This window comes from Phacochoerus africanus, chromosome 13 (assembly GCF_016906955.1).
Source record: "Phacochoerus africanus isolate WHEZ1 chromosome 13, ROS_Pafr_v1, whole genome shotgun sequence".
Taxonomy (NCBI): Eukaryota; Metazoa; Chordata; class Mammalia; order Artiodactyla; family Suidae; genus Phacochoerus; species Phacochoerus africanus.
In genome coordinates, this window is record NC_062556.1 from 68,724,661 (window position 1) to 68,751,831 (window position 27,171).

The 27,171-nt window shown below is 38.7% G+C and overlaps 1 protein-coding gene across 2 annotated transcripts in view; it reads left to right on the top strand.

Moving 5' to 3' along the window:
- The window catches only part of PCCA (propionyl-CoA carboxylase subunit alpha), a 363,296-nt gene that overhangs the window by 201,074 nt on the left and 135,051 nt on the right, over window positions 1–27,171 (top strand). For both annotated transcript variants that reach the window (XM_047756486.1, XM_047756487.1), the window contains one exon: window positions 8,205–8,313. In XM_047756486.1, the coding sequence (XP_047612442.1) occupies window positions 8,205–8,313 (109 nt within the window). The remainder of the gene's footprint in view (window positions 1–8,204; window positions 8,314–27,171) is intronic.

Genomic DNA, 27,171 nt, shown 5'->3' on the forward strand with positions numbered 1-27,171 from the left:
TTAACACACTGAGCAAGGCCAGGGATCAAACCCGCAACCTCATGGTTCCTAGTCGGATTTGTTAACCACTGAGCCACAATGGGAACTCCCCAGAAATTTTCTTAAAACCTAGAATTGCAGTTTGCTGTAAGAAACGTAATATCTTACGTTTCTTTTTTGGCAGGGAATTATCAGCCCAGACACTGTATTTTTTTTCTTATGCTTTTGCGCAACAATTTTGAAATTGTCATAAACTGTTAGAAGGGCCTTTCATAATTTTTGATCTCAGCCTTCATTTTACATGTGAGGAACCCAAACCCCAGAGACTGCTAAGTGACCAGTAATATCATAAGGTCAGAAGTTGGAGGTAGTTTCCAACTTCTGTGTCGGTACTCATCCCATTGTGCTCTGGTTCAAATTCATAAGTAACAAAAGTTTTCAGCGTGTGCTTTTATGTTGTCAGATTACCCATAAGGACGTTAACAGCACACACCTATATTTGCCCTTCTTAATGTCTATGGCTTATTTTACTCCTTCATATTATTTTCATGGCAGTTCCTTCTTCTCTGAATGGCCTCTAGCTCTTGTTCCTCTTCTTCAGATGATTCTATTTCTCCTTCCCAATTTTTCCCCAGAGCAGGTCGTAGATGTATTAAATTGGATCATCTTTGATTGTTTGATATATGTGCCTGAAAGAGACAGCAGGAAGTGGCAACTGAAGTTAATCCAGGATCTTATCCATATGTTGAGGCTGGGTCACTTGGCCCCTTTGGGATTACCCATCTGCTTCCCATCTGTCCAGCTATCCAAGCACTGTTCACAAGCAAGTGCCTGTTTTTATTACAGCATTAAATTTTTCCGGCATATATGTTTATTATCCCAAGTTTATTTGGAGACCAGGAAAGTGTTACTAAAGGCTCCTAGACACAGTCGAAGATTTAAGAATAGAATACACAGGAATTTGTTCTTCATGTCAGCTTTTCTAGATGCTGATGTTGAGAAGGTATTTTCCTCTGATTCTGAAAAATAAATAGAAACTAGAGAAGTAGATACCTTGGTTTCGAAAAAGAGGAAAATGAAGAAGATATTTTAAGAGCTAGTATTTCTTCGAATTTAATCAAGTATCTCCATATCTTTTGGAGTGGTTCTGTAATACATGACTGAAGTGTTGCCTTTAAAAATTCAGTCGTTAATGTCATCCATTCAGTCATTAAAGTTCATTCTCACTAATTAGTCTAGAATGAACATTTTAGACTTATTTCTCTGCTGCCTTGCTGCACTTGAACCACCAGCCCCATCAGAAAAAAAACTATTAGAATTATCTTTCTCTTTAGAAAAGTTGCAGAATTTTTAGAAAACTGTGATTCAATACAGGAAAGTCACCGTTAATCATACATCTTTCTTTCTTTTTTTTTTCTCTGAGTTTATTCGAGTATCTCCATACCTTTCAAAGTGGCACTATAATACACGACTGAAGTGTTGCCTTTAAGAATTCAGTCATTAAAGTCATTCAACAAATAATTGGTGTAGGCTCTAGATGAAAATCAACAACAAATAATCTGTTTTCCCTGTCCTTGGGAAGGTTATATCACTAGGAAATAAATCATGTAAAGCACTAACTATACTACAGGAAGAATAAAATAAATGCAAAGGTGAAAATAAGCAAAGTGCCTTGAAAACAGAAAAAAGAAACCAGTTCTGACTTGGGGAATCAAGGATGACTTCAAGGACGAGGTGGCATAGGCTATTGAGACACCTGCCCAAGGACTCCATTCCCTAGGTGCTGCCTCAAGAGGGCCTCTTCCTAATTCATCTTCTTTGATATGATGTTTGTAGTTTGAAATCAGCCTTGGAGAAAGTGTTTACCATAAGGAAATTGGCAACTGCTGCACACTGGGGCACTTCTCCTTCCTCCATACCCCAGTTGGTTGTTAAACATTTACCAGTAAGCCACTGTCTTAACACTTTGGCCTGACTTTTGAGAGCAAACTGAACCATTTGCGTACAAAGGAAGAGGATTACCCATCAAGGGAGGAAGACCGAGAAGAATACCTGAGGACAGGCGGTACTCAATTTTAGACCTGCAGGTTTGGGAGGCAAATAGTCTGAAAAATAATAAGAACACTTAAAGGTATTAAATTAGAGGAGAACTAAAAACTGGGAGTTTTAGAAATAAAGACAATATTTCAGAAAAGTAAAAGGATGATTACTGCTAAGAACCAAATTATAGTGACCCAAGGAATCAATCCACATCTCAAAATATGTAGCAAAAAGGGAGAGAGAATGAAATGCAGGAAATGATGAGAGATGTGGAGAGAAGAGCCAAGAGGTTTTATATGTAAAAGAATAGGAATTTCATGAAAATAAAAGAGACAATGAAATGCTATTTTTAAAAGAAATAGTAGAGGGTTTTTTTTTTTTTTTTCCCCTACTGTGCTTAAGAAAACCTTCAGATGTTATTGGAAAGGCTCACTGAGTTTCAGAGAGGATTAATGAAAAATGTAGCCATTCTAGGTATATCAAGAACAAAAAACTTTTTAATGCTTCTAGAAAGAAAAAAATTATGTGCAAAGAATGTAAAATGAAATCACCTTTAGACTCTATAAACTGGAGATTAGAAAACCTTTAGGAGTTCACTGGTGGCACAGTTGGTTAAGGATCTGGCATTGTCACTGCTGTGGCTTGGGTCACTGCAGTGGCATGGGTTCAGCCCCGGCCTAGGAACTTCCGCATGCTAAAGTCTTGCCAAATAAATAAATAAATAAATAAAAATTTTTTAAAAAGAAAAAAGAAAAACTTTAAATGTCTGCTATGTAGGAAGGAACTTTCTCCAAGAGTACTATACCCAGCTAAGATGACCTGCATTGTCAATATGAAAAAGAGGTTTTAAAATAAAAATTCAGAAATGTATCATCATATATACCCTTTTTGAGGAAATTACTGAAGAAACTACTTTAACCAGTTGTGGTAAAGGTGATAGTTTAAATATGCACATTTTTCCTCACCCCAAAACTCACGGAATTGAGTGTTTCAGAGACACAGGCCCACGAGGAAAAAGCGAGGTGATAGAATTTTGGAAAGTGAGAATCTGAAAGGTGATCCTTTAATTGACTTAGCAACTTAAAAAATGTTGACTCCTAAACTGACAATGTGAAATACTCAGAAGTAACTCATTGTCACTGTGAAACCCTTCAGAAATCTCCGTAATTACTAATTCCAGTAAGTTGGAAAATTCCCAAAAGTGAGAATAGTGGTCTAAAATCTCTGGAATATTTTTCTGCATATCCTTTACCTCCCTTTTCAAAACACAGTGACATTCTGTTCTCCACCTTGGCAGTTGCTTCGAGGTTCTTCCCTGTACAGAACGAACTAGTCTCTGTACTGAGGAACACCAGACAGAGCTGGGGAGAGAGCAAGTGAGTGTGGCCACACTGAATGTGGTGACACCTGTCCCCAGCCTGGTTCTGCACTTGGTTCCCAGAGCCCCAGAAGCCAGACAGTAACAGGCACAAGAGCAGAATAACCTGCTCTGAGAAGTCTAACCAGCCCTTAGAGAGATTACCCAAAGAGCTCCCAACGAAATGATCTCAGCAGGCACCCCACCCGAGAAGCCAACAGCCAACACAGCCGCATCCCTCGAGAGAGCACGTGCCTGGCTCAGGATCCAGATGTCTGTCAGGAGTGTTGCATGCCATGCTACATGTAAAGGGAACAAAATGAAGATTAAAAATAGAGTTCCCTGGTGGCTCAGCAGGTTGAGAATCCAGTGTCATCACTGCTGTGGCTTGGGTTCGATCTGTGGCCTGGAAACTTCTGCATGCCACGGATGTGCTGCCCCCCACCCCCAATAGACTAATATGTAGGACTAAAACCACCTAGGGGAACACAGATCAGGCTTCTTAAAAACTGGGCCATGCAAGTGAGGGTGGGTAATAGTATGAGGTTTACCGAGGCTCATCACAAAAGTGCATTGACAGGTTTGACCTCCAGTGCCCACTGGAGTGAGAATATAGACATCATTTAGAGCTTCAGGCTTTGTTTTTCATTTCTAATGAAATTCTTTTTTAATAAGGTATTTCTAATAAAGCAATAATAAAAGCAGACTGATTATATTTGATAAAAGCCTAGTTACTGAAAACTAATTAAAAAACATCATTTTACATGATAAAGTGCTGAAATCATTTCCCTTAAAATTAGGAACAAAATGAGTTCTACTATACAATTAGTATTATTATTAAGCATTGTTTGGAGGGTTAAAAAAAGGAAGTAATTGGTCTAAATTATTTTTTTCTTGCTTTTTAGGGCCGAACCTGCAGTATATGAAAGTTCCCAGGCCAGGGGTTGAATCTGAACGGCAACTGCTGGCCTACGCCACAGCCACAGCCCGTGGCAACACCAGATCCTTAACCCACTGAGCAAGGCCAGGGATTGAACCCGCATCTGCATGGATGCTAGTCAGGTTTGTTATTGCTGAGCTGTGGTGGGAACTCCTAAATATTTTTAAAAGAAGAGACAAAAGTCCTTTTTTTTTTCTTTTTTTTTTCCCCCCCTGGTATGATCGTATTCTTAGAAAGCACAGAAAATCCTACAAAAATTAGGTCTAATGAGCAAATTTGGCAAGGTGGAATTTGTCGTTCCTTTTCAAAAAGGAAAGTAGGCCAAGTCAGTGACTGTTTGAATGAAAGTCAGCTTGAACTGAAAATGGGAAAAAAAACAAATCTATTCACATTAGCTGTAGTATTTTGTTAGACTGTAGTGAAAAATTTAATAGAGAAGACACAGAACCTATAGGAAGACAGCTGAAAAATCTTGTCAAGGAACAAGAAACACAATCTGAACATGTGGGAAAAAAATCCGTTACTGTTTAGGGGATTCAGTAGTATATGAGTAACAAGCTTTCCCACAATTTTTTTTTTTTTTTTTGGTCTTTTGTCTTTTTAGGGCCACACTCAACGGTATATGGAGGTTCCAGCCATAGCAACACCAGATCTGAGCCGCGTCTGTGACCTACACCACAGTTCATGGCAACGCTGAATCCTTAACCCACTGAGCAAGGCCAGGGGTCAAACCTATTCCCTCATGGATACTTAGTTAGATTGGTTTCCGCTGAGCCACAACGGGAACTCCAAGCTTTCCCAAGTTAATACACAGGTTTTATATAATTCTGGCTAGACTCACAAGACTCATTACATAAGTGATTTTAAAAGTTTTTATGTAATCATAGATTTCCAAGAACAGATAAGAAGATCATGAAATGTAGAGGCAAATAGGCTTCCATGTATTAAAACATGTTGTGAAGCCCCTGCATCTAAAAAGTATAATATAAAGGGTAAGATCCCCTTGGTTATGAAAGACTCTTACTGCCTTTTTAGACTTGAGTATCCCCGTTTTCTCTTGGTCAGAGTGCCCCAAGAACGGTCAGGAGATAACAATTGCTTTATTTAATGAGCGTTGTGATGCCGGACTGCAGTCTAGGTTGGTGATGTACAGATGTAGGAGGGAATGGAATTACTTGGTGTCACTTAAATTGGAAAAGTCATTCAATGGGTGGAAGTCACAAAGAATCAATCTGACTCAGTATGAGAAGCAACTGCTAATGATTTAGAGATCCTCAAAATAGTTTTTCAGTTTCCTGTATTGGAGGAGTTACCATCTGTGTAACAGGGTTGTAGGAGAGCCAGCTGCGCTGCATGGAGAATGGAGGAGCTGATCTTTGCAGCACTTGTCTATTAAAATTACCTGAGATTCTTTAAAAAAAACTGTAGGAACAAATTTCGTTGAATTGCAGAAGTCGTGAAGTCTTTAGCACTGTTCTATCAGACAGGTTTTTTGAGAATTAATCATTGGTAAAATTTGAGAATCTGTCCCAGTATCAGTAAAAAGATTAAAGTTGTGATGCATTATGTCAGTTTACCTGTGAGATGTTTGATTTTACTTGGGAGCCTCCTTTCTAAATGTCGTGTGAGTCAGTGCAGCTAATAATTTATTAGGCCAAACGAAACACTGATTCAGCATCTTGTGGTTGTAAGGATTCCCATATATGTTGCCTTTTTTCCTTCGGTGATGTATGGATGTGTCTAGATTAGTGACTGCTTTGTGAACCACTGGAACAAATGTATTTTACAACATGACTTGGGATATATACACATTGATGAAAAATAGCCTGCCTAAAGTACTCTCATAACTTGCTTTGCTGGTCTGACCCACTAGACTGGTTTCATCAACTACGAAGTGGTTTGTATTATACAGTTTGATAAACATGAGTCTAAAACCCTTGTATTAGAAGTGAGATCTGTAGGCATGTAGCTTCAGCATCACTCTGGAGCTTGTTAGAAATGCAGATTACTGGGCCCCATGCCAGACTTTTTTTTTCCTTCTTCTTAGGGCCACACCTACAGCATATGGAAGTTCCCAGGCCAGGGGTCAAATCAGAGCTGTAGGTGCCGGCCTATGCCACAGCTGCACCTACATCGTGGGATCCGAGCCATATCTGCGACCTAAACCACAGCTCTCAGCAATGCCAGATCCTTAACACACTAAGAGAGGCCAGGGATCAAACTGCATCCTTATAGAGACTATGTTGGGTTCTTAACCCACTGAGCCACGGTGGGAACGTCTTTTTATATTCTAAACAGAATATTATTAATATCTTTAGGCTTCTTTCTTTCTTTCTTTTTCTTCTTTTTTCTTTTCTTTCTTTTCTTTTTTTTTTTTTTTTTACTTTTTAGGGCTGCAAGTGCAACATATGGAAGTTTCTAGGCTAGAGGTTGAAGTGGAGCTGCAGCTTCTGGCATACACAACAGCCACAGCAATGCAGGATCTGAGCTGCATCTGTGACCTACACCACAGCTTGCAGCAGTGTTTAACCTTAACCTTAACAAACTGAGCGAGAGGCCAGGGATTGAACCTGTGTCTTCATGGATACTGGTCAGGTTTGTTACCACTGAGCCATGATGGAACTCCGTCTTATTTCTCTTTTGAGTGTTTTTTAGGACATAATGTTGGAATTACTTCATTTCTTTCCCGTAAGTTTAAGTAACTGCCTGATCATCTTTTCTCTTTTGAATTATAGAAGTAGCATCTTCGTGCTGGTAATCTAGCACTCAAATTGCCCATACTATTCCATGAAATAAACTCTATTATTGTGTACTGCACTGGGTAAATAAATAGTGTTAGAGATTGTGGTGGGATTACACAGTGCTCCAGAGGGTGAGCCAGCCTGCAGACCCTGGTTGTGAAATTCTGTCTGACTTAACACTTTTTGAGGAATTGTTACTTAGATGGAGGAGATTTCACTGCTGCATAGCACTCAGCCAGACCTGGGTGTCTTCTTTGGCTTATCAGGCCAGATCACTGCCCCAGGTCCAGTGGTGTTATGGTAAGAACAGTGAATTAAAGAGGGAGAGAGAAGTTTGGTTGTTTGGTTGATTGGGATTAAACCGGGACTGCAAGTGTAGAGGCAAGAGTATGACATATTTATTTTCTTTTAATCCTTCAGACTAGGAAACATGGCCTAGCCACTGTCCTTGACCAGCAATACTCCTTTTCTTTCAATTTTATTTTTTTTTTTTTGGTCTTTTGAGGGCTGCACCCGAGGCACATGGAGGTTCCCAGGCTAGGGGGTCGAATCAGAGCTGTAGCCGCCAGCCTACACCACAGCCACAGCAACGCGGGATCTGAGCCGAGTCTGTGACCTACACCACAGCTCGTGGCAATGCTGGATCCTTAACCCACTGAGCGAGGCCAGGGATTGAACCCACGTCCTCACAGATGCTAGACGGGTTCGTTAACCACTGAGCCACGACAGGAACTCCAGCAGCACTCCTTTTCTGCTTGCGCCTTTATCCTCGCTCTCCTTAGAAGTAAAATTTGGGGTTGGGAGAAACAGATGGGAAGGGCCCTAAGATTTTCCTGGAGATCTGAGTATGGTTTCCTTACTTGTAATTGTTTCGTTCTGTGCATCTGTTTAATATCTTCTTTCCCAAATTAGACTATAAACTTCCCAATTTAGACTATAAACTGAGCAAGAGTTTTGTTTAATTGGAACAACATTGCTCCCTCCTTTTCCCCTGGCACAGCCCAGTACCTGGTTCAATACTAGGTCTGTAATCATAGCTGCTTGATAAAATCCTTGTTTGAATGACTAATAACGTTATAAGATAGAAGCATAAATGTTAACATTATGTATGTGATTGATTGATGATTGATTGATGGGTTTCCCTCAGGACACAAGTTAACAGAGGATGAGAGAAACCAGTTATTGGCAATTGCATCGTCCTTATTTGTGGCGTCCCAATTAAGAGCACAACGTTTTCAAGAACCTGAAAATTCAAGGTATGTTACATCACTTTCAACAGAATAAGTGAGCAGAAAAATATAGATGATTTAATCATCTGCACAGGAAATAGGTAATAAAAGATCTGCCTGATCTCAGTTCTGGATCTTATGAGTGTTTGGAGAAATATAATAAGATTATTCTGTTTAAAATGAAATTGCTTCTATTTTGTTCAAATGAATGTTTTCAATTCAGAAAGAAAGGAAGGATCTTGACCCCTCTAATTTGGACATTACTGGGGAAGGTAGTCTGAAAAAGTATAGGAAATTTTTTCTGAGTGATTTGTATTTATTATTTCTATTTTCTTATCCTGTTAATCTTAAAAAACATTTTGTGAAGTGTTGTACTAAAATTTAGGAATTAATCTGAACAGTTAAAATATGTCTGTGTGTATGTATATCTATATCTATCTATCTATATGAAACTTGTTTCTAAGATACAATAAGGAATAAACACCAGATTGAGTTAGTTATTTGTGAGCCCTACATATACTTTTTAGGCATCCTAGTAACCTAAACAAAGGGGAAAACCTTTTTTATACCCGGACAAATAAAAACAAAATCATTGTCACATTCATGCTTCGAAGTGACAAGATTATTTGTTATGAATGTCTGTGGCTTGCTAGAGTAATCCTGTTTTAGCAAGTGCAATCCATTATTTGCTAGAGCGATGCTGCTAATACACTTGTGTTACTTCAACTCCTTTTCGTTTATTTTTGCTTTTCCTTAAGAGGAAGAATAAAGATTAAAAAAAAAAAAAAAAAAGAAAGAGAAAAAGGCAGCTCTGAAGAGCGCAAATCAGAAATTCAAATTACCTCTGAAGAATAAGGTACAAGAAAAACTAAGCCGGGCTTAGGCTATATATTCATGGCTAATGTGGTTTTACTCAGAAAATCTCCAAGTGGTACTTTTCATCTGTTTATCATTCGCAAGAGAAAGTACAAGAAGCTCGATGTATGATCTTTCTTAAAGTTATGATTTGGTGAGTATCTAAGGAGACATGAAAGGATAGAGGATTTCCAGAAATTACTGGATGACTGCAAGGCCAGTCATCTGGTAGGTTTGTTTTCCCCCTCAAGGTGTGTTTTTCGGTGTGGAAGCCATGAGCCATGTGTGCCTATTTGAATTAAGTTAGATTAGAACTCAGTTTCTCAGTCTCACTTCAGTGTCGGTATCAGTGTAGTCACTAGCCACCTTGGCAGTGCTCCATAGCCACTGTGCTGGGGTCAGTGGCGACTGTGTTCGGTAATAGAAAGAACCAGTTCCATCATCACTGTTCTGTTTCCATCAAGCTCTGTTGGACGGTGCTGTTTTGAAGGGATGTGTGTAGGAGAGATCCAAGCTTTTGCTTTAAAACCAGAATCCTACCTTGTATTAATAGTACTTTTATTATTCTTTTGATAAATATAATATTTCATATCCTTATTCCTTTACCACCAGATGTTATTTAGATCTTATTTCAGAAATTCTGAGTGTAGCTCATGATGAACTGGTTTGATCTTTAAAAATGTATTTGGAATTCCCATTGTGGCACAGTGGAAATGAATCCTACTTGTTTCCATGAGGATGTGGGTTCGATCCCTGGCCTTGCTCAGTGGGTTAAGGATCCAGCGTTGCCGTGAGCTGTGGTGTAGAGATCACAGACTCGGCTTGGATCCTGTCTTGCTGTGGCTGTGGTTTAGGCTGGCAGCTGCAGCTCTGATTCAGCCCCTAACCTGGGAATTTCCATATGCCATGGGTTCGGCCCTAAAAAGACAAAAAAGAAAAAGAAAGGAAAAAGAAAAAGAAATATATTCAAGTTATTTTCAGATAGTGCTGACTTATTTCTGGTAAGAATCTCAAAAAGGTTTAAAAGGAAAAAAAATTAAAATTACCTGTAGTCCTACAACAATCACTTCTAACATTTTGATATAATTCCTTTCCGTGTGTGTGTGTGTGTGTGTGTGTGTGTGTGTCTACATATATACAAGTATGTATGTGTGTGTGTGTATATATATATATATATATACATATGCACACATACATACTTGTAGCATATGTGTTGTATGTATTTAGAGTTATACTGGAAATATAGTTTGAAATCTTTTATTAAAAATTTTATTATATTTAATTTTTAAAATTTCTTAAAAAATAGTGGTTTTTATTTTTTCCATTATAGCTGTTTTACAGTGTTCTGTCAATTTTCCACTGTACAGCAAAGTGACCCAGTTACACATACATGTATATATTCTTTTTTCTAACATTATCATGCTCCATCATAAGTGACTAGACATAGTTCCCAGTGCTACACAGAAGGATCTCATTGCTAATCCATTCCAAAAGCAGTAGTCTGCATCTGTTAACCCCAAGCACCCCAGCTCCCTCTCTCTCCCCCTTGGCAACCACAAGTCTATTTTCCAAGTCCATGATTTTCTCTTTTGTGGAAAGGTTCATTTGTGCCGTATATTAGATTCCAGATATAAGTGATATCATATGGTATTTGTCTTTCTCTTTCTGACTTACTTCATTCAGTATGAGAGTCTCTGGTTCCATCCATGTTGCTGCAAATGGCATTATGTCGTTCTTTTTTATGGCTGAGTAGTATTCCATTGTGTGTATATGCTACATCTTCCTAATCCAGTCGTCTGTCAATGGACATATGGGTTGTTTCCATGTCTTGGCTATTGTGAATAGTGCTGCAACGAACATGTGGGTACGTGTATCTTTTTCAAGGAAAGTTTTGTCCGGATATATATATATGCCCAAGAGTGGGATTGCTGGGTCATGTGGTAGTTCTGTGTATAGTTTTCTAAGGTACCTCCATACCATTCTCCAAATGGTTGTACCAGCTTACATTCCCACCAACAGTGTAGGAGGGTTCCCTTTTCTCCACACCCCCTCCATCATTTATTATTTGTGGACTTATTAATGATGGCTATTCTGAGTGGTGTGAGATGGTCTCTAGTGGTAATTTTGATTTGCATTTCTCTAATAATCAGTGATGCCGACTGAGCATTTTTTCATGTGCTTGTTGGCCATTTGTACATCTTCCTTGGAAAAACGTCTATTCAGGTCTTTTGCCCATTTTTCAACTGGGTTGCTGGCTTTTTTGCTCTTGAATTGTGTAAGTTGCTAGTATATTTTAGAGAGTAAGCCCTTGTCAGTTGCATCATTTGAAACTACTTTTCTTAAAAAATTTAATATTATATTGTGACTATTCTCTTTATTCAAAAGTCTTTGAAAGCACATTTAAAATTTTTATTACAGAGAATTTAAAACATATGCACGGGAGTTCCCGTCGTGACGCAGTGGTTAACGAATCCGACTAGGAACCATGAGGTTGCGGGTTCGGTCCCTGCCCTTGCTCAGTGGGTTAACGATCCGGCGTTGCCGTGAGCTGTGGTATAGGTTGCAGATGCGGCTCAGATCCCGCATTGCTGTTGCTCTGGCGTAGGCTGGTGGCTACAGCTCCAATTCGACCCCTAGCCTGGGAACCTCCATATGCCATGGGAGCGGCCCAAGAAATAGCAAAAAGACAAAAAAAAAAACCAAACAAAAAAACATATGCAAAATAACTCTGCTTTTCAAAAGAGACCATCAAAATTGTCATAAAATAATATAAGAAATCGCAGAATGTATTCAGAAATGTATGTCTGATAAAGGACTTGAATCTATATTATAAATAATTTTTACAACTCAAAAATGAGCCTCATGACCCAATTAAAAAAAAAACCCAACAAAACAGATTTGGCATAGACTCTTCTTCAAAGAAGTTATATGAATGGCAGATGAGTTCATGAAAAGATGTTTAACATTATTAATCATTAGGGAAATAAAAGTTAAAATCACAGTGCTACACCACTGTGCACCCACTAGAATAATGTACAACAAGTGGTGAGTGTGTCAATAAATGTGCTTTCAGACGGTGGAATACTATTTAGCAGTAAAAAGGAATGAAGTCCTGATACATGCATGTTCATACATAAACCTAAAAAAAGAAAATCATGCTAAGAGAAAGAAACATTTTAAAGTAGACTATTCTAATGTACAATTTCATTCATGTGAAATTTCTATGAAGGGCAAAAATGTAAAAGAGAGAAAAAAGATGAGTGGTTGCCTGAGTGCAGGTGTCAATGTCACAGAATTAGGTTTTTATAGTCTTTGTTGAGATCCATAAGTAAATAGTTATTTTAACTGTATCAGTCTCTGAAATTATGTAGAAAACAAAACATGGAGTTTGCAACCAAAGTTAAAAATAATACTAGCTAGTAGCTTTTACTCTAAAAAATTTTTTTAATGCATTGGGCCCTTAGATCATGTAGAGAGCAGAAAGTGGAGTTACAAGCTATTACTCAGTAACGCTGGCTTGTATGACTGGCCGTGTGTGTGCCTTTACTGAGATGTTTATTTCTTCATGGGGCCTCTTGGTACTTTCATTTCACCCTGCAAGACATCGTTAAGTATTTTTTGCAGGTCAGGTCTAGTTGTCACACACTCGCTTAGCTTTTATTTATCTGGGAAGGTCTTAACTTCTCCCTCACCTTTAAGGGACAGTTTTGCTGTATTTAGGATTCTTGTTTCATCGTTTTTTGTTTTTCCTTTTAGCACTTAGCCTATATCAGCCCAATGCCTCTGGCCTCCGAAGTTTCTGGTGAGAAATCTGATCATCTTAGTGAGAACCCTTTGTACTTGAAAATTGGCTTCTCTTGTTCAAGATTTTGTCTTTGGCTTTTGAAAGTTTAATTGCGTGTCTTGGTGTGGGTCTCTGAGTTCATCTTACCTGAAGTTTGTTGAGCTTCTTGGATGGTTATAGTCCTGTCTGTCATCCAATTTGGAAAGATTTCAGTCATTAGTTCTTCAAATATTCTTTCTGCCCCTTTCTCTTCCTTCTTCTGGGACTCATAGGATGAATGCATTGGTTGGCTTGATGGCATCCCACAGGTCCCTTAGGCCCTGTTCACATTCCTTCAATCATTTTTCTTTCTGTTCTTTCAGACTTGATGATTTTATTGTCCTGTCTTCATGTTGACTGATTTTTTTTTCTCCTGTTCCCTTATTTCTGCCTTTAAATCACTGTAGTGAGTTTTCATTTCAATTGTTGTACTTTTCAGCTCCAGAACTTCTTTCTAATTTCTTTTTAGGATTTCTGTCTCTTTACTGATATTTTTATTTTGTTTACATTTTCTTGACTTCGTCTGCATCTTCCTTTAGTTCTTTGAGCATCATTAAGATAGTTGCTTTAAAGTCTTTGTCTTGTATATGTGCCATTAGGCCTTTGTCAGGGATGTATTCTGTTGTTGTTGTTGTTTTTCTTTCAATAGGCCATACTTTATTGTGTGATTTGTGAATTTTTGGTTGAACACTCAACATTTGAATCTAGTAAGGTGGTAACTTTGAAAATCAGATTCTTATCCTTCCCCAGGGTTTAGTGGGTTTTTTTTTTTTTTTATTGTCTTTATAACTTTTTTTTCTCTCTCTCTTTTTTGCCATGCCTATGGCATAGAGAAATTCCTGGGCCAGGGATCCAGCCTGCATTGCAATAGTGACAACACTAGATCCTTAACCTGCTGAGCCACTATGGAACATTTTTGTGTTTTGATTATTGTAGGCTGTCTCTGTGCCAAGGATCAGGCTGAAGTATGAACTTAAGTTGTTCTTGGGATCTTTTCTGAGCCTTTCCCTGGGCATGTGCAGTCACTTTTTGATTTTCCTTGTATATACAGTTGTTTTTTAATGTCTTAGCCTTTAAGGTCTGGCTCCTGAAAAGGAAAAAAAAAAATGTAGAGGGTACTTGAGGGTTACTGGACTTAATCCAGAGGTGGACTGGGTGGCAACAATGAGGGCAGTGCAGTAACAGTGGCTGCTTGCCTTTCTGTCTGCACCTCTTTGATCAGAAGCAGCAATGAGCAGTCAGAGCACAGATCCCCACTATTTCGAGAAGAGGTTCTTTTTTGCCTGCTCTGGTTTCCACAAGCTGGTCCAGCAAGGAACATACAGTTGCCTGCCAGGCCCCTGGAGGCAGGAGGATGGAACAGCTGCCCCCGTGTTAAACTGAAGTTGCCCAGAAGTTAATGCAATTTATCACCTAAGTCTCCTGAAAGTTACAGAGTTTGGAGTTCTCTAGAGTTCCAAAAGAGTTTCGTCAGACAGATTCTGCCAGTGTGATTGTTGTCTGGATGGGGAGACAAATTCCTGGTGCCTCCTACAGATTCCACCTCCTCTTAAATTACTATTGAATTCATTGCCCTTTAGAAGTTGGAAAAAGTTACATTAATAAAATACATAGGCCTAAGGTTCATTTATATAGATAACTGTGCCCCTGTTACCTATATAACAATTATTTTATTTGGGGGGAATTTGTTTTCTATTTAACTTAACATGGATGTAGTAGGCCAGCTTATTGTAAAGCTGGTGCCACCATAACAACAAAGACTGTAACTAACAAAATATACTGGCCTTTTGGACAAAGCGTGATCTTGTTAAGCAAAGTGAATCTACGCTACTTTTGCTTATTTGCTAAAGAGGTTCCCCCATAGCAGAGCTGATATAAGATGGTTGGCTCTCCGTAGTTGTGTTTCCATTAATGCCCAGGGAATGGAGTCTACGCGTCAGCCTCCAGGCGTGGCTGCAGCTGCTCTGTCATGGGTGTGCTCGTGTACTGTTTTGCTTCCAAACCCAGTAGCCTGCAGCACTTCCTTTGTGCTGCTTGTTTTGGCTGCTGCTCTTATTTTCCCAATTTCTCCATGGGTTTTACTCTTTTATCATTTATGACTTGGAAAAAGCCTTTAATAATATGTACCCGTGATATTTGGATAGTGAAAAGATAGCACATTTTAGAAAAAAAGAAAAGTTAATGTCAGAAACAATAACAATTTTTCTTAGAATGACTGTACATAAAATAAATTAAGTTTTTACATAAGTACATCCTATCTTAATATGGAGTTATTTTTCCTTGTAATCATTCTTAAATACTTTTATTGACAGAAATGAATCCTTAAAAGTTGTGTTCAACCATCCCTTCATGTTATTTGAAGCTAATATTTTGTTGGCCTTATGGTTTGGCATAATATTTTGTTTCACTAACTGCTAACGAGTGGAGGAAGATCTAATGAGGGAAACCATTTAGTTTCTTTCCGTCGTCTTTCATTCAGTTTTCCTCAAAATGCCTGTTTTCCTTTGTTCCAAATGCTCTTCGTAGGTCAGGATTCACCTGAGCCGGAGCCACTTCTCACTTTCCTCTGGTTCAAGTCCACCTCCGCCATCCAGAGCTTCTCAGTCACTAGTGAGGACACCAACGCGCCCTCTCTAAATTCCCCACTTCCTCCGGTCCCCGTGGTCGTTCCTGCATCTCTTGCTTTCTGTTGTTGGGTTTTGTGGTTATGCAGTGTGTCTTCCAGCCTTTTGTGTGCTTATTACTTTCCTAGTTCCATGATTATTATCTTTCTGTTAAGCTATCTGATGAATTTATTATCACAATGATTGTCACCTCTAGGGAGAGCCAGGCCAATTTCCTGGTGGTAGCAGGGCTGGTACCCAAATCATTCTTTCCCCTAGCAGAGGGCTGTTTTGCAGTCCCAGGTTGCTCTGCCTGTGGTAGGGATTTGGCAGGGGACGTGGCTCACAGCAAGCCCTTGTCTCCCTTTTAGGTGTCCGTTCTGAGGGCTAAGCCGTGCCGAGGCGGATGTGGGCAGTGTTATCTGTTTTTCACATATTAAATCTATTTTAAGGTTTTGAAAGTAAATGTTGATTCTCTGGGTTTAGAAAAGTTTGTTATTTTTTTTTTTTAGCTGAAGATATTGTTATTGCTGGTGTGCCTCTTTTTGTTTCCTTCCTTTTCTCTCACCCTTCACTCTTTTCACCATTGCCCAGGGAATGTGTTCAAAATCCTAAACACTTTTTTTTATATGTAAACCAGTGGGAAAATAAGCAACATTAACTCTTTAATCCAGTTGGAATTCACTTCTGTGTGTGTGTGTTTTTTTTTTAAATTTTTTATTTTCCCACTGTACAGCATGTGTGTGTTTTGAAATGAGTTTTTTCTTTACGTTCAGGTAGCTTACTTTACTTTTAAATATTCCAGCCTGCTCCCAAATAAAGTACTATCTCTTTATAACTCCAAGAATGACAAGACAGAAAATATATAGGAGTATCTGAGTCATTGTGGCCCACTGTCACTAATTACCATAGACTGGGCGGCTTAAATAACAAACATTTATTTCTCACAGCTCTGGAGTCTGCAAGTCCAAGGTCAGTCCAGGTCCAAGGTTTTGGTGAGAGCCCTCTTCTGCGTTGCAGAAAGCTTGCTTCGTGTACCCTCCCATGGTGCAAAGAGGGCAGTTAGCTCTCTGGCCTCTTCTTCTAAGGGCACCGATCCCATTCATGAGTGCTCCACCCTCATGATCTTAGTACCTCCCACAGCCGCCGCCTCCAAATATGGTAACATTGGGCACTAGACGTCAGTGTATGAATTCGACAGCCGGAGTGGGCAGCTGGGGGAGTGGTGTAGTCAGTAGTGGTGACTCTGCTCCCCTGTGCTCGCCCTCCTCCCCCACCACCACCCCTTCTCCCCATCCCCTCTCTCACCCTGGCTCTCTTCCTGCTGCCGCCTCTCTCCCACTTCTGTGACCTGCATGCACACACACACTGACACACACCACATACATGTAAGTTAGTTGTGCCTATGTTACATAAATCCATTCTATGGTTTAGTGAAAAAAACCCTAGAATTTAGAAGTTTGGGTTTTGTTCTTATTTAATAATTTATTATTTTCTTCTAAAATTTATTGTTCTAGCTGAGCTTTGAAAGCACTTTGATATTAGAATTGCCCTAAAATTCTAGTAAATTTGGATAAAATACACATCAAATGTTGAGGTTTTTCAAAAACGATATGACATTTATGGAAGTCTTTTGTTTCTCTCATTAAAGTTTTGTAATTTCTCTTATTCTAAGTTTACATTTCTTACTTATTCTTAGATAGTTTATATTTTTGTGTTATTATTCCTAGATTGTTGGGATGACAATGGATGGGATCTTTTTTTCTAAATTCTTACCGATTGGCTAAAGAGAAACCAATGATAGGTAAATTTTTTTTACTATGGTTAAAACAAACAGTGTAAGTTTTTTCCGTCTTGACCATTTGTAATTGTACAGTTCATTAGTGCTAACTATATGAACAACATACAGCAGAACTCTAGAACTTTTTCATTTTATAGGACTGGAAACTGCCCCTTGAACCACTGCCCTTTCTCTCTCTCCTCAGCCTTTGTCAATCACCATTGTACTTTCTGTTTTATGAGTTTGACTCCTCTGGTACTTGTATTTCTTTCATCATAATTTTTCCTCAACTTTAAAAATTCATTAAAATAACGTTTTACTTGATTTCGAAAGGGGCAGTCATATAACCTCCTGAATTACTTGGGATGCCTTTGGGTACAGGTAACAGAAACCCTGATTCAAACTGGCGCAGTCCTCATCCTGAACTGGAGGCCCAGAGAACTGGAGGAGAAGGCTGAGTGCATCCCCTGGTGCTCCTCCTCTCTGGGTTCCTCAGCCCTGCTTTCTTCTGCGCGTGGTTTATTGTCAGAAGGCTGTGACAAAACAGATGTAGGATGTCGACTGATGATAAACAGATATAGGACATCAACTGATGATATTTTGGTGGAAAACCAAACGGGGAAGGGAAGTAGAGCCTCCTGGGTGTGGATGGTGGGGTCGTTGCCGGTTTAATTTGGATCGCAGGGCAGTGCATGGCAGGATGGGAAGGCTCACAGTTAGAGCCAAGACCTGAAGGAGGAAAGGAGTGACTCGTGAATGTCTGGAGGAAGACCCTTCTAATCAGAGGAGACATCAAAGTCAAGCACATGAGGTCGACGTGTGCCTGGCCTGTTTGAGAAATAACAAGGAGGTGAATGCACCGTGAGAGGATGAAGCAAGCCATAGAATGGTGGCGATGGAGTCTTGTTAGGGACCAAAGCTTTTACTCTGCCTGGAATAGGGAGCCGTTGCATGGTCTTCAGCAAAGCCGAGCTTGATGTGACATGCGTACTGGCAGGATCATTGGGCCTGCAGTGCTGTAAATGCCTAAAGAGGGGTACGAGCAGGAGCAGAGGTCCTGGGCCCGAGCCCCGGGGCACTCCAGCTTAACAAGTCGGGAAGATCAGGTGGATCCAGCAGAGGAAGCTGGACGGAAGAGCAGAGGAGACGGATGGAAAGTGGGTGGGGGCAGAGCTCAAGAACCTAGTGAAGAAAGCGTGTTCAGCTGAAATCAGTCACGTAAGAATGACTGTTGACCATTGAATTTAGCAGTGTGGTGGTCACATGTGACGAGCAGTTTGCAAGAATGTCAAGTGGGAAGTGGTGCTTAAAGTTGAATTGATGGAGGTTCAGGAAGAAAGGTGAAGAAATGGAATCGACTAGCACCCATGAGGTTGCAGGTTCGATGCCTGACCTTGCTCAGTGGGTTAAGGATCTGGCGTTGCCATGAGTCGTGGTGTAGGTCGCAGATGCAGCTTGGATCTGACATGGCTGTGGCTGTGGTGTAGGCCGGCAGCTGTAGCTCCAGTTTGACCCCTAGCCTGGGAACCTCCATATGCCGTGGGTGAGGCCCTAAAAAGAAAAAAAAAAAAAAAAAAAAAGGTGTGGAAAGAAAAATTGGAGACTGTGAGTACCAGCAGCCCCTAGGGCTTCTGTATTTGTGTACATACCGTTAATGCCTTATTTTGATTTTCCATTCTACTCGTCAGTCTCTCTCTACTTTTTTGTTATATACCATTATGCCGTCAACATTTCTCTGTATTAGTTTTTGAAAAAGTGGTTTTCAAGAACCATATGACGTCAGTACTTTAAAAACTAACATACAGTAGAAAATCGCGCTCTTCTCGGCTTGGTCCGTGTGGGGAAATGACGGCATCGTGCCCGCAGTCCGCGCCCCGGGCGCACGGAGGGTGGCGGCCCTGCCCGCGCCTGGCCAACGCGGTGGGTGTGCGCACCGAGTTCCCGGTGCCTGGTTTTCCTTATGGCAGTCCTCCTGGTCACCTGGTCGGGCTTGGGAAGTTATTCCATCTTCAGTTCTTGGGGCTCCTTCCCTGACGCTGAGGTGTCAGAGCGCTTGGCGTGATGTGGTCGCCCCAGCCGGCGACGTGCAGTGTGAGGTGTCAGGGGTCAGGATGTTGACCCCAGCGCCCCTACCAAGTCTGCGGGCGGTGCAGGTCTTTGTGCAAAACCCTTCCGCCCTTGACTTCGCTTTCCTCGTCTGAGAGACGCCGCCGTGTTAGAGTGGATGATTCCTGAAACCTTTTTTCAGCTGCGGGCCTCCCTGAATTGCCTGAGGCCGACCCCTTCACTTTCTCCTTATCCCTCTGTTTTCTCTCTTTACATCTGAGCAGAGGTTAGAGACTCAGAAAAAGGAACGTCTTCACTACGGCCTGTGTGATACTGACGAGAAGACTGCTGTCTGAAAGGGTTTTAAAAATGTCACGTTCATGTGTGTTGAGGATTCCTTCCGGTCCGTGTGTACCCACCACGTTGAGCTCACACCAAGTCAAACGTACATTTCAAGTACGGTGACTGGCTCCGCCGCCTGTCTTCCCTTAGACTCTGAGTCGCAGCAGCATGATGGGAAAGTACGTGCCCTTGAACTGCAGTCATTGTGTCTACATTTGTATTGGATTTTCTTTCCTTATCCGGCTTCAATTTTTTAGTGATTTTTTACCTGACAGGTGCCATTATCTGTTTTTTTATTTCTTTCCTTGCTATGAAAAAAAAGGGTATCCTTTCCTGGTTTTTAGATTTATAATTCATTCACCCATTGTTAAGTTTTCAATTAGATGATATAAGCTTAAGGTTTTGAAATAGGATCATAATCAATGAAGGATAACTGGGGAGAGAAACATAGAAAAAAGCAGCCATGTGAAAATAATTCGCAAGGGAGAGTATTTTGTACAATGTACATTGACTCTTTTACTTAAGTATTTCTGAATTTTAAAGGATGTATCAAATTATTAACGCATTTACATATCTGACAACAAATTACAACTTTTATACATAGTTGCTTCATTTATGTTCTCAGATAACTACTTCATTATGACGGTGAAATTGATGTTCTGTTAACTAAGTGTATAATAAAAAATAGTGCTTTGTGTTATGTTCACAAGCATACTTAACTGTACTATCCTTTTGGAAATATCAACTTTCATTTGAGCAAATAAATCCCCTACCAAGAGGGAAGAAAATGTTAATTCAATCATCATCCTTTAAGCTTGCTTTACTTTCTAATATCTCTATTATGATGTTTTTAGTTACTTAATATCACTAAGTCTTGGATGGTTTAGAAGACTGTGAGAGATTAAGCCCAGAATATTGATTAAGTGGATAAGATCTCATATTTATGTTCTTTTTGCTAAATATTGCATTTTAAGATATTTTTCTTTTCTTTTTTTTTCCATTCTACTCTAAGAGCTGAATGGAAGACAGAATAGCCTCATTATTGTAGGAGAATTTCTCTGTTCCCTGCAATGATTCCAAAAGCTCTTGCACACTTCATCAGTATTATTGTAATTCTTTGGCTGCAGGATATTTGGCAGCTGTTGCACCCCACTGGCAAATCCTATTCATGCTTCTTTCCCATTCACCCATTGCCATTGGAGAATTGATTTCTCTCTCCTCGACTCTAACCTTTCCCAATTCATTCTGGATTGTTCAATGTGAAACATTTTAATTTCATATCATACAGCTATTCAGCTCACAATCCCTTTTTTAACCTGTCACCAGGGTAACAGCATAGCATGCTTTCTTTAGGCAATCAAGTTTTTATTTCACATGCTTAATGTTGCATTAAATGTTTGCATTTTGTTTAACCCCCCTTAAATACTTTGAACTCTGGATATGTCTTATATGATTTTTGAATTGAAACTAAATCAACACTATCACTATATTTATAATAAAATGCCAAATAATTAATTTATGTAATTCAAAGGTTGTTAAAAACCCAAGTGAGTTGATCTACATAAGGCAGTTTTCTGTAGGTAATGGAGAAATATTTGTGTATTTATGTTTAGCCTTGTTTCAAAAAAGTTTAAAGGTCTAGAGAGATTTGTCAGTGAGTTAAATAAAAATTTAGAGTAATGGAATTGGTACAAATGGAAAAAATGTATTTTTGAAGACATTACTTCGTTTTTTCAGTAACATTTTTTTTTTCTGTGTGTTCATGAATGTATATTACATGTTACTGAACGTGAAAATGCATGTGTTTAGATCTTGATTCTTTGAATTGAATAGATTTGAATTTCTATCTATAGACTCGCCTTTTCTCTTCTTTTTATCTTTATCCCAAATAATAGCTTCAGTAAATTTGTTCTGTGAGTAAATTTTATGAATTTGGAATATTCTAAGAAACATAAAGAAATGTAAGAAAAGGAAAGGCAGGGACAGGTAACCCATGCTGTATGAAAGCACTGTTATGTTAAAAAGAGACTAGTATTTATTTGAGTAACTTTATATTCCATTACAATCACTGAAGTTTTCGTATTAATCTGTAGAAAAACTCTGAATTAGGCTGCTTATTTTTTCTTCTAAACTGTCTTTTTATTTTACTTTAAAAATTATGATTTAGTGCTCTTTGGAATTTCTTGTTTCTCACCTTGTGTCAGACTGATTTCATATCTTGAATATTCATGTATAACTGTTGGCCCCGAATCTAGATAACATGGGTTTAGAGGACCAGTGTCTTGACCATCTAATTTATAAGGGTTACTTTCCTTCAATAAATTCCTGAATATATATTTAAATAATTATAAATTTTTTTCCTTCAACATTGGAGTTATTAGATCATTCCAAAAATCCAAAATAACAATAGTACTCCTTGTGATAAGATTCTTGGGCTTAGAGTCATAACAAAATAGTCCCTGCCTTTTAGGATGCTTAAAATAGAATGAGGTATATAGATATTAAACAGATAATTATCAGCTTTGAAGATTGCTAGAGGAAAAGTCCAGATTGTCCTGGTGAAGGGAAGGAATCTCATTTGCGGTTGTGCCACATTATCTGAAAGTCCAGTTTTCAGTAAAAAGTTACAAGACATGCAAAGATATATGCAAATATGCCCCATTCACAGCATAAAAAGTCAATAGAAACTGCCCAAGAAGGTGACCTGTTAAAATTATAATTAAAGGACCAAAGGAAACCCGATAATGAAGAATTAAGGGGAGTTCCAATGGTGGCTCCTCAGGTTAAGGATCCTCCATTGTCTCTCTTAGGGTGTGGGGTGGATCCCTGGCCTCGCTCAATGGGTTAAGGATCCGGCACTGCTGCAAGCTGCAGTGTAGGTCTCAGATGGGGCTCAGATCCATTGTTGCTGTGGCTGTGGTGTAGGCCTCAGCTCTGATTTGACCCCTGGCCCTGGAACCTCCATGTGCTGTAGGTGAGGCTGTAAAAAGGAAGAAAAAAAAAAAGAATTAAGGAATAATGTGGCAACTATATCTTAATGAGTAGAAAAATCAATAAAAAAGAATTTTTAAAAAAGCAAATAAGAAATCTGGGGATGGAGTTCCCATCGTGGCGCAGTGGTTAACGAATCTGACTAGGAACCATGAGGTTGCGGGTTCGGTCCCTGCCCTTGCTCAGTGGGTTAACGATCCGGCGTTGCCGTGAGCTGTGGTGTAGGTCGCAGACGCGGCTCAGATCCCACGTTGCTGTGGCTCTGGCGTAGGCCGGTGGCTACAGCTCCGATTCCACCCCTAGCCTGGGAACCTCCATATGCCGAGGGAGCGGCCCAAGAAATAGCAACAACAACAGCAACAAAAGACAAAAGACAAAAAAAAAGAAATCTGGGATGAAAGTACAGTGCTTACAATGAAAAAGTGCCCTGTGGAACTCAGCAATCGTTTTGAGGGCAGAAGAAGCAATCAGCAAATCTGAAGATATGTCAATTGAGATTATCCAGTGTGGGCAAGAGAAAGAAAGCTAAAGAAAAATGAACAGAGCCTCAGAACCTGTGAGACACCATCAGATGGAAAAAACATACATGCTGAGAGTCCCAGCAGGAGAAGAGAGGAAAGATAAAGGAGTGGAAAGAATACTTCAAGAACTCATGACTGGAAACATCCCAGATTTGGTGAAAAACATTAATCTGTGCATTTAAGAAGCTTGATAAACTCCAAGTTAGGATAAGCTCAGAGAGATCCACACTCACACTTCATGGTCAAACTGTCCAAAACCAACAAGAGGAGTTTTCCTGGTGGCCTATCAGTTAAGGATTTGGCATTGTCACTGCTGTGGCTTGAGTTCAATCTCTGGCCTGGGAACGTTTTTTTTTTTTTTTTTTAAACTTGTATTTTTTTAAATTAAAATATAGTTGATTTATAATGTTGTGCCAATTTCTGCTGTACTGTCCCAGGAACTTTGGCAAGCTGCAGACAACGGCCAAAGCAAACAACAAAAACAAACAAACAGAAAACACCAAAAAGAATCTTAAAAGCAGCAAGAGAAAAATGATTCATCATGTAAAAGGGATCTTGATGATAGTAAGAGCTCACATTTCGTCAGATACTAGGGCATCCAGAAGAGAACGGGATGCTACATATAAAATGCTGAAGAATTAAAAAAAAAAAAATCCAGCAAAATTATCTTTTAATCTTGAAGGAGACATAAGACATTCTTAGGTAAACAAAGCCCATGAGAATCTATTGCTAGCAGACCTACCCAACAAGAAATATGAAAGGAAGTTCTTCAGGTAAAATGTAAGGACATTAAACAGAAGCTCAAATACATATGAAGTAATAAGGGATACTTGTTAAAGATTACAATTTCAGTAAATATAAAAGTATAACTATTTTTAGTTTGTATCTTTTTTATGATTGAAAAGAACTGCGTAATGCAATAATTATAATTCTAAGTTGATAGGTACATAATATATTCAGATATAATTTGTATGACAATAAGGAGACAAAGGCAGAAAAAACAAAGCTATGCTAGAGCAAATTTTCCGTGTACTGTTGAAATTAAGTTAGTATTAATTCAAACTATAGTGTTTAAATATGAGGTGCTAATTGTAATCTATGGGTAACCACTAAGAAAACAGCTTTTAAAAATAGTAAATGAGGAGTTCCCATTGTGGCTCAGTGGTTAATGAACCCGACTAGTATCCATGAGGACAGAAGTTTGATCCCTGGTCTCTCTCAATGGGTTAAGGATCCAGTGTTGCAGTGAGCTATGGTGTAGGTTGCAGACGTGACTCGGATCCTGCGTTGCTATGGCTGTGGTGTAGGCTGGCAGCTACAGCTGTGATTCGATCTCTAGCCTGGGAACCTCCATATGCCATGGGTGTGACCCTAAAAAGACAAAAAAAAATAGTAATTGAACCATCAAGAGAATTAAAATGGTACAGTAGAAAATACCTATTTAAACAAAAGGCAGCGATGGAGGAATAGAAGAATAAAAGAGATATGACATAGCAAAAAGTAAAATACTAGATATAAATCCTATTTAATGAGGAAGTATATTTTATGTAAATGGAGTAACACATAATCAAGAGCAGATATTGATATGGTGGATAAATAACAAGATCAGACTATATACTTTCTACAGTAGATATTCTTTGACTCAAAGGCATAATAGACCGAAGGCAATGGATAGAGTTACCAGATGTACTATATTTGTAAAACCAGTATCATTGTTATTAATAATACTAGTATTAGTCAACATAATTTTAAGCCAAAAATTTTACTAGAGACAAAGAGGGATACTTGATAATGATAAAAGAGTCAATCCATGAGAAAATTATAACAATTTTGAACATATGTGTTACCCAATAAATGCAGTCCCCAAGTATATGAAGCAAAACTGAGACAATTGAAAGGAGAAATGAACAGTTCAACGATTTTAGTTGGAGACTTTCCATAATGGATAGGACGACGACACATGATCAGCAAGGAAGAAGAAGACTTGAACATCACTATGCGCTAATTTGATCTAGTCGATGTCTATATAGAACCGTCCATTCAGCAGCAGCAGAACTGGCAGCCTCTCAGGTGCACGTGGATCATTCTCCAAGGTGAAACAAGCTCTGATAAATTTAACAGGATTGAAATCATACAACATGTGTTCTCCAACCACAGTTGGATGGAATTAGAAATCAACAAAAGAGGAAATTTGGGAAGTTCACAACTTTGTGCAAATCAACTCCTAATAACCAATAGGATAAAGATGAAATTGCATGGAAATAAGAAAATGTTTTAAAGTGTGTTAAAACCAGAGCATTCAAAAACTTATGGGATGAATCTAAACCAGAGAGCAGCTAGAGGTAAATACAACACTGTAAACACATATTAAAAAAAAGATCTTATATCAGTCATCTCATCTTCCACTTTAGAAAAAAAAGGGCAGACTAATCCCAAAGCAAGCAGAAGAAAATATTAAAGATTGCAGAGGAAATAAATGACACAGAGAATAGAAAAACAGTAGAGATCCGTAAAATCAGAATTTGGTCCTTGTCATTTTGCAGAAATGACAAAGCTTTAGATAGACTTGGCCAAAAGAAAAAGAAAACTCAAATATTTAAAATTAGTAATGAAAGAGGGGTTATAGATACTGACCTTACAGGGATTAAAAGGATTATAAGGGAACAGTGTGAACAATTGTGTGCCAATAAGTTATGTAACTTAGATAACATGGAGTGATTTCTAGAAAAAGGCAAGCTACCTACACTAACTCGAGAGGAAATAGAAAACCGAAAAAGATTGAATTAGTCAATAGCACCTTCCCAGAAACAAGAACCCAGGATGAGGTGCCTTCACTGGTGAATTCAGTGAGGTATTTAGAAAGATATTGATAAATACTAATCTTTTACAAACTTTTACAAAAAAAGCAGAAAAGGAGAAAATTCATAACTCATTCTCCAAGGCCAGTGTTACTATGATACCAAAAATGGATAAAGATGTCACAGTGAAAACTGAAGACCAATATCCCTCGTAAATATCAAAAATCCTCAACAAAATACTAGCTAACTGAATTCATGAATGTATAAAATGATTATACATCATAACCAAGTTTTATTCTAGGTATATACAGTTGATTAATATTCAGAAATCAATATGACAGATCACATAAACAGAATAAAAAGAAAAAAAACCACAGGATTATCTCAATAAATGCAGAAAAAAACCACTTTGTAAAATCCATCAGCATTTCTTGATAAAAACATGCAACCCATTTGGAACAGAAGGTAACTTCCGCGACGAAATGAAGGCCATCTATGAAAAACCCATAGGAGTTCTGTGCAGTGGGTTATAGGTCCCCTAGTTGTCACTGCAGCAGCTCAGGTCACTGGTGTGGCACAGGTGTGGATCTCTGGCCCAACAACTTTCACGGGCTCTAGGTGAGGCCAAAGAAACAAAGAAAATATGATGTTACAGCTAACATCGTATTTAATGGCTTACAACTGAATTGTTTTTCTGCAAAGGTAAGGAATAAGATAAGGATGTTTATTTATTACTACTTTTTTCAACATCATACTGGAGTTTCTAGCTAGGACATTTTGGCAAGAAAAATTAAAGGTATCAAGATGAAGTAAAACGATCTCTTTTTAGGTGACATGATATGTGCAGGAAATCTTAGGGAATTCACAAACAATCTATTAGAACTAATAAATGACTTGTTAGGCTTAGATTATAAGAATGTTATGTAAATAACAATTTTATTTTTATACAGTACCAGTGTACAAACCAAAAATAAAATTAACAAAACAGTTCTATTGACAAAACACCAAAGAGAATATAATGCTTAATCACAAGTTTTTAAAAGAGAAATAAGAGACTTGTATACTGAAAATTATGAAAGAATTATTTAAGTAAAGGCAAATAAATGCATAAATATCCCATGTTTAT